Below are 8,591 nucleotides of genomic sequence, written 5' to 3'. Positions count from 1 at the left end.
CTTTCTTTGTTTACCATTATCTTATTTACAAACAAACTATAAATTAAACGTTAAAGTTCAAGCTTTTATCTCAGATGTAGTCAGTTCCTTTCCTTACTATTAGACCAAATATTAGGATTATTATATTATACTTTAGAAAACTTCAACTTCCTTAATTGATATTTTCAAAGAAACAGCTGGAATGAACATTTTGTACCAAGTCTTTATACATAAAAAAGGCAAGCGACAAAAAACAAGGATAAGAGAAAATACAGTGGATTTTATTCATAAATATCCAAGTTAACTGTGACATATCCTTTCATTACTTCATTTATAAATATAAAATTCATTTCTTCATCTTTGAACGTTCCTTCATTTGCTCAGTAAAGTCTACTGTTATCTATTTGAGGATCCCTGCGTTGTGTAGGTAGACGTTCGTGTCGTGGAGCAGCTGGAACTGCTCTGAGCCTGCAGCGCCCCCTCTACGCTTTATGAAGTGTTGCAGGTTGCACTGGCGCAGCTCCTTGTTCATCTCCTCGACCAGATCCCATCTGTCCTGGAAGCAAAAGAAAATGTGAATATAGACAGTAGTGATGGGTCGACGAGGCGTCATGAAGCGTTTCAACACTGTATTGATACTGTGTCACTGAATGCTGACACCTGCTGGACCTTAGGAGTCCCTACAGGCAACCGAGTTGACAAGCTCAACCGACACTGATTTTATGACATAGTATACACACAAGTCGTTGTGTTTTTCTTACTACTGTATCTCTCAGCGGTTGTTTTTTTTAAACCCCTTTCTTCTTTAACACGATTATTTCTTGTAATATAAAGTCCACTACAAAAATGTCTTATTTTGTATTGTTATTTCATGTTTTCATTGAAATTTAAAATATACAAGATATTTATTTTATATGTATCATAATGTGGACATTATTATTTAAAAAAACAAGGTTTTTCAGAGTTTTAAAATTGAGTTGGTTTCTCTTTTTTTAAATATAATCTATCCTGAAAACATAGAAAAGATGCCTCAGCATTAAATTCGACATTTAACCCGAAGAAAACAATATAAATAGTAAATTAAGATTCACCTTGAAATGAGTTTGAATTAAAATAAATCAAGTGGAAACTACAGCAAATGCCTTATTTTTTCAGATACAAGATCAAAACGCTCTCACGTTTAGTGTTCAATAATTCTCGTTTTGAAACGCAAATGATCCGCGATTCCGTTGACGCATGCGCATCAACGTCAGTACGAAGCAGTCCCGGTATCGGTCACGTGACCTTCTTAAAGCGATACACGCACCGACACCTGTGTTGCTGTCGGAGCTCGACGCATGCGCCGTCGGTGTCGCCGGACCAATCAAAACAATATTCAATAAAGTATATCAGTTTTATCTTGATCTTTAAAATATATATTTTATTGAATATTGTTTTGATTGTTTAAGCGCTTTGTGACCCTGGTCTGGAAAAGCGCTATACAAATAAAAATGGCTTACTTACTTACTTATAGACAGATTAAAAGATCAAAAACAAACATTTTCAAATTCAACGAGATCAATGGCCGGTGAGTGTCATGTTATACCTGGATTTGTTTCTCCTTCAACCTCAGAGTTCTGTTCATCCCGGACACCTCAGAGTCCAGGCTCTGCCCGAGCATCACCCGCTGCTGCAGCTGCTTCTGCAACATCTCCAGAACTTCGTCCGCCTCCGCCTCGTCCGGCCCTGTCCTCTCCCTGACCGCCATCAGCTGACTGTCTTGTTGGAGATGAGCCGATCGCTCCTGGACCTTGAAGATCTGGACCTCATGCTCCTCTGTGGACCTCTGGATCTGCTGCAGGTTTTGCTGCAGATCTAAGAAGAAAGGGAGCGTTAGTTCTGGGGTATCTCCTGATGTTGAAGGCATACAAATGAAATTGAGTATTTACCTTGTTCTCGGTCCAGCTCTGACTGGTGTAGGAGCTCCCAGTCCTCGGCAAACATCAGCTCGTCCTCGTTTTGCTGCTGCATTCGCTCCAGTTCCTCCAGGTCCAGTGGCGTTGAGGTCCGACATGGCAGAGAACACATCCTCTCCCATTCTCTGGTCTCCAGCTCCAGCACTTGTATCTCCGACTCCAGGTCCTTCAGCTTCATCCGCTGCTGCAGAATCTGCCGGAAGACCTCTTCTTTGTCGGAGGCGGTCGGTGCTGGAGAAGCCCGAGGAGACCAGGTCCGGTTCGTTTTCAACCACGGCCCGGTCGGCGGTGAACCTTGAGTGAAGCTCAGGGCTCTCTGAGGCTCGCTGAAGGCTGCCTGCTCGATGGGTTTGGGAAGACGTAGAAGGGTTTCTGCCGGAGCCACAGTCGCGTCACCGAGGCTCGGTCCGGTCCTGTGCAGGATGAACTGGACCTCTGCTGCCATCTGACCCAGCTGAGCCAGGTGGCGAAGAGGACACTCATCTGGAAGCAGCTGCTTCTCTGTTCCTCTTAGTTTCATGACGAGAACATAGCGACCAGTCTGGCCTTGGAGGGGAAAAAAAAAAAAAGGATCAACCTCTTCTGCCTTTATAGACGCAAATCATCCTTGACTTCGTTGAACGTACCAATAGCTTGTGCCAGAGCGATGACGACGTCCTGACACGGTGTTTCTGATGTTATACCACATATGACCCGGGCCACACCTTCGACCCAAACCTTCAGCTCCATCAATTCAACGATCGGCCTGCAACAAAGTAAAACTAATTTAAAAAAAAAACATTCGGTCACATTTAAAAAAAAAATTGTAAATAAAAAAGAACTTAAAACTATTTATTATTTTTTTGGAAAATATGGCTAATAACTGAATAAAAGTGTATTAAACACACCTATAATAAACCAGAGAAGAGTAAAAGAATATAATAAAAAATATATTTGGTTTAAAAAAACAACAACTTGAAAATAAATTAACGAGTAAAGGTAAATAGAAAAAAAAATATATATATATATATATATATTATTTAAAACAATACAAATATTGGCATTTTATTGGCGTAGTGAATAAACAAACATGTATAAACAAACAATATAATATGAGCAATCAAAAAAAAAGTTTAATCTGTATTTTCGCTGGAAATTATTTTAATTAAAGACCAAAAACACACTTTACAAACTCAAGTACGTTTTAAATAAATAAATAGTAATAGTAAATAAGTAAAAGTAAACAAAAAAGACAATCTTAAATAATCAAAATTAAATAAGTCTTGTTTAAATATATTCAAAACTAAAAGTAAATAAACTAAGAAAAAAACAGTTTCGTCCACATTAAGAATTGTTCAAAAATAAATAGGAATGAAAAGAAAAAAACACTAAAGCGTCAACAACTACACAAATGTAAATGAATGAACAATTAAAGGTAAATAGGAAAAATAAACAAAACTAAATTGATATACATTTAAAACAATAAAAACCATGGCACTTTATAGGTGTAGTAAATAAACAAACATGTACAAACAAACATTTTAATATAAGCAATAATACAAAATGAATGTTTAATCTGTATTTTCGCTGGAAATTATTATAATTAAAAACCAAAAACAGACGTTATAAACTAAAGTACACTTTAAATAAATAAATAGTAATAGTAAAACAAATAATGACAAAAGTGTACAACAACAACAAAGACAACCATTAAACTGTGTGTAAACGGTTAATGTGTGTATCATCAAATTAAATAAGACGTAATTGTTAAAATATATTCAAAATCAAAAATAAATAAACTGAGAAAAATGTGTGTCGTCCACATTAAGAATCATTCAAAAAATAAATAGGAATGAAAAGAAAAAACACTAAAACCTCAACAACTAATAATACAATATATAGTTATTTTTATATACACACACATTGAAATCCAGTTACAATATGCTTTATTTAAAAACCAAAGGGAGCTTACATGATCAGAATAAACTAGTTTATTAATCGTTTTATTATAAGTTTAAAGCAAGAGAAGTTACTTACTGTGATATTGTGGAAGATGAACCTGTCGTTTCCAATTGTTACTCGAGAGTGAAGACGTCATGCAGTGACGGTGATGCAAAAGACGATGAATGAGTTTCTGTGTCTGAAGAAGCTCAGCAGGTTCTCGCAGGAATGTGGCGGAACGTGTCGACATTCCCGAGGGAGTCCCGCCTCCACCTCCACATACCTGCGGGTCAGATCCTCCTCGACGAACTGGGTCAACCTCACAGACGCGTGGACGTCATTGAACTGCCATTCACACTTATATTTGATGCATTCGGGGGGAAAAAGTCCACGAAATTTATAATCAAAAAGGTTTTTGATTGAAACTCTAGTTATTGGACGCTAGATGGCGCCACCTCATTGCACTAGTTACAGTGGCTGACGACAACACCAGTTGACAAATCTATATTTTTATTTTTGTATTTATCTGTTATATATGACCACCAGGTGACATATCTATATTTTTATTTCGGTATTTATCTGTTATATATGACCACCAGGTGACATATCTATATTTTTATTTTTGTATTTATCTGTTATATATGACCACCAGGTGACATATCTATATTTTTATTTTTGTATTTATCTCTTATATATGACCACCAGGTGACATATCTATATTTTTATTTTTGTATTTATCTGTTATATATGACGACCAGGTGACATATATATTTTTATTTTTCTATTTATCTGTTATATATGACGACCAGGTGACATGTCCATATTTTTATTTTTGTATTTATCTGTTATATATGACCACCAGGTGACATGTCCATATTTTTATTTTTGTATTTATCTGTTATATATGACCACCAGGTGACATATCTATATTTTTATTTTTCTATTTATCTGTTATATATGACCACCAGGTGACATATCTATATTTTTCTTTTTCTATTTATCTGTTATATATGACCACCAGGTGACATGTCCATATTTTTATTTTTGTATTTATCTGTTATATATGACCACCAGGTGACATATCTATATTTTTATTTTTGTATTTATCTGTTATATATGACCACCAGGTGACATGTCCATATTTTTATTTTTGTATTTATCTGTTATATATGACGACCAGGTGACCTATCTATATTTTTATTTTTCTATTTATCTGTTATATATGACCACCAGGTGACATATCTATATTTTTATTTTTCTATTTATCTGTTATATATGACCACCAGGTGACATATCTATATTTTTATTTTTCTATTTATCTGTTATATATGACCACCAGGTGACATATCTATATTTTTATTTTTCTATTTATCTGTTATATATGACCACCAGGTGACATATCTATATTTTTATTTTTCTATTTATCTGTTATATATGACCACCAGGTGACATATCTATATTTTTATTTTTCTATTTATCTGTTATATATGACCACCAGGTGACATATCTATATTTTTATTTTTCTATTTATCTGTTATATATGACCACCAGGTGACATATCTATATTTTTATTTTGGTATTTATCTGTTATATATGACCACCAGGTGACATATCTATATTTTTATTTTTCTATTTATCTGTTATATATGACCACCAGGTGACATATCTATATTTTTATTTTTCTATTTATCTGTTATATATGACCACCAGGTGACATATCTATATTTTTATTTTTCTATTTATCTGTTATATATGACCACCAGGTGACATATCTATATTTTTATTTTTGTATTTATCTGTTATATATGACCACCAGGTGACATATCTATATTTTTATTTTTGTATTTATCTGTTATATATGACCACCAGGTGACATGTCCATATTTTTATTTTTGTATTTATCTGTTATATATGACCACCAGGTGACATGTCCATATTTTTATTTTTGTATTTATCTGTTATATATGACGACCAGGTGACATATATATATATATTTTATTTTGGTATTTATCTGTTATATATGACCACCAGGTGACATATATATATTTTTATTTTGGTATTTATCTGTTATATATGACCACCAGGTGACATATCTATATTTTTATTTTTCTATTTATCTGTTATATATGACCACCAGGTGACATATATATATATTTATTTTTCTATTTATCTGTTATATATGACCACCAGGTGACATATCTATATTTTTATTTTGGTATTTATCTGTTATATATGACCACCAGGTGACATATCTATATTTTTATTTTGGTATTTATCTGTTATATATGACCACCAGGTGACATGTCCATATTTTTATTTTTGTATTTATCTGTTATATATGACGACCAGGTGACATATATATATATATTTTATTTTGGTATTTATCTGTTATATATGACCACCAGGTGACATATATATATTTTTATTTTGGTATTTATCTGTTATATATGACCACCAGGTGACATATCTATATTTTTATTTTTCTATTTATCTGTTATATATGACCACCAGGTGACATATATATATATTTATTTTTCTATTTATCTGTTATATATGACCACCAGGTGACATATCTATATTTTTATTTTGGTATTTATCTGTTATATATGACCACCAGGTGACATATCTATATTTTTATTTTGGTATTTATCTGTTATATATGACCACCAGGTGACATATCTATATTTTTATTTTTCTATTTATCAGTTATATATGACCACTAATAATAGCGTCGCTGTTCAACCGATTTTTTTTTCTCTTTGGTAACCCTTTGAACAGGTACTGACCACTGCAGGTAACAGACCAGACAGCACGTCTTTAAAAAAAATGTTTAAACCACCAGGTCTTCACGAGGATGAGCCTTATATTGAATTATTTTAACTAGTGTTAGGGGGCGAGAAAGCGCGAGGGGATTTGAAATCTGTCGATCAGGCTCCTGGGAATAATAGAAATAAAAGGATGGGGTTTACATTGATTTACAGGAAGCAATATTGGCGGATTCTGTCCCGTTCTGTGGTCACTTGAAGGTCTGGTCTTTGTCTGGGAGCAGGTCTGCATGAGGCGGGTCGGGGGGGCAGATAAGAGAGGGGGGTCCATCTGGTGCTGTGCCAGCAGGATCCGAAGGTGCTTTTGTTGAGACTGATGGAGTCGATAAGCTTTTTTTTTTTTAATCAACGTGCGAGCCTCAGAAATATCGGTTGCCTTGTGACACGTTCATGACATCAGATCTTAACCTCGGGTTGTATTTATTTATTTTTATTTTCCGTCAATATTTAATAATCTGCTGCTCTTTTGAAAAATAAATATTGCTAAAATATGCAAGTATTTCTCTATAACGAACTGTAACACACGTTATCATGTGTCAATAAATGTTAGTTTATGCAGATATTGGATTCAATTGTAAATATACCTCAAACCCAATACCTTCCCTAAAACTAATTCCTTGCACTGGATCAAGTTTATCACATTTCTGTGCATGAAGCTTATGTTTCATCCCAATGTTAAGTAAAACTAAACGGAAGTATTTTTTATTTTATATTTTTTTACTATTCAGATCCAGTCCTCAAAAGACCTCAAGTGTGACTTGACATTTTTAAGACCATCACCTGCAGTTCCATCGTCGAAATCCCACAGGCGCATGCGTGTTTCCCAAGATCAGTAGTAGAAGCGGAAGTAGAGGAGTCGCCCTTTCAAAGTAAACGACTAATTCGATCAAACAATCAGACTTGCAAAAATCTATGTTCTGTGTGTCTCACAATAAATATTAAGTCTCACATTTATATCGAAAATATGGTTATCATAAACTTAAGAATAGTGCCTATCGATTTAAATAATTGAAGATCTGAATGAGATCTGAAAATAAGACTGCAGAAAACTGACCAGAAACTGTTTCCTTCAACTGAGAAAAAATTCTAAACTTAGGAAAATGTTGTCAGAAGATGATCTGGAGCTTGTAATCCATGCGTTTGTTTCTTTTCGTCTGGACTATTGTAACAGTTTGTTATCATGTCTTAACAAGAAGGATCTGTCTCGTCTGCAATTGATTCAGAACTCTGCAGCGAGAATTCTAACCCGCTCTAGTAGAAGAACTCACATTTCTCCGATCCTTAAAACTCTTCACTGGCTGCCAGTTTCTTTCAGGATCAACTTTAAAATTCTGGTTCTTACTTTCAGATCTATTCATGGTCAGACCTTCCATCAGTGATCTGATCCAGACTTACACCCCAGCTCGGGCTCTGAGGTCTGTGGATCAGAATCTACTGATGGTTCCTGAACACGCTTCAGGACCAGAGGAGAGAAATCCTTCCAGACTGTTGATCCTAAGCTTTGGAACCATCTCTGTGTTTGATGATCTACTGACTCCTTCAAGAAACATCTTAAGACGTTTCTATTTGTTCAGGCTTTTCCTTGATTTTCTGGAACTCCTGTTGTGTTATCAGCGTTTATCTTGATCTTTAAAGTATATACTTTATTGAATATTGTTTTGATTGTTTAAGCGCTTTGTGACCCTGGTCTGGAAAAGCGCTATACAAATAAAAATGACTTACTTACTTACTCACAACATCGTTTTTTTTTATTAAAAACCCTAACAGTTGTCACGTTTGCCCGTTTATTCTGAAAAGGAAACAACCGGAAGTCGTGCTGCGCACTCGCTCTTGACGCCTCCCGCTGGAGCGGCTCTAGCGACTGACAGCGTCCCAGCCTCAGTTCACACCCAGCGGGGCTGCAGAGCGCCGG

The 8,591-nt window shown here is 34.9% G+C and overlaps 1 protein-coding gene across 1 annotated transcript; it reads right to left on the bottom strand.

The window, feature by feature from the left end:
- Positions 1–261: 261 nt before the first annotated feature.
- Positions 262–4,024, bottom strand: LOC148085268 (ras association domain-containing protein 7-like). The gene is made up of 5 exons (XM_087782393.1): positions 3,951–4,024; positions 2,561–2,679; positions 1,908–2,480; positions 1,565–1,833; positions 262–535 (listed from the first exon to the last, which is right to left on the bottom strand). The coding sequence occupies exons 2-5, from the start codon at positions 2,661–2,663 to the stop codon at positions 380–382; spliced, it is 1,101 nt and encodes a 366-aa protein (XP_087638519.1). The 5' UTR covers positions 2,664–2,679; positions 3,951–4,024; the 3' UTR covers positions 262–379.
- Positions 4,025–8,591: the final 4,567 nt, after the last annotated feature.

Source organism: Callionymus lyra, chromosome 2 (genome assembly GCF_982586985.1).
Source record: "Callionymus lyra chromosome 2, fCalLyr1.hap1.1, whole genome shotgun sequence".
NCBI lineage: Eukaryota > Metazoa > Chordata > Actinopteri > Syngnathiformes > Callionymidae > Callionymus > Callionymus lyra.
The sequence above is the reverse complement of the archived record's forward strand: the minus strand, read 5'-3'. Positions and strand labels throughout refer to the sequence as shown.

Excerpts from the sequence above, each read along its gene's own strand:
- LOC148085268 (XM_087782393.1), bottom strand. The coding sequence starts at position 2,663 with ATGGAGCTGAAGGTTTGGGTCGAAGGTGTGGCCCGGGTCATATGTGGT. Across the intron at positions 1,834-1,907 it reads AGAGCTGGACCGAGAACAAG|ATCTGCAGCAAAACCTGCAG; the intron begins GTAAATACTCAA and ends CTTTCTTCTTAG. Across the intron at positions 536-1,564 it reads TGAAGGAGAAACAAATCCAG|GACAGATGGGATCTGGTCGA; the intron begins GTATAACATGAC and ends TTTTGCTTCCAG.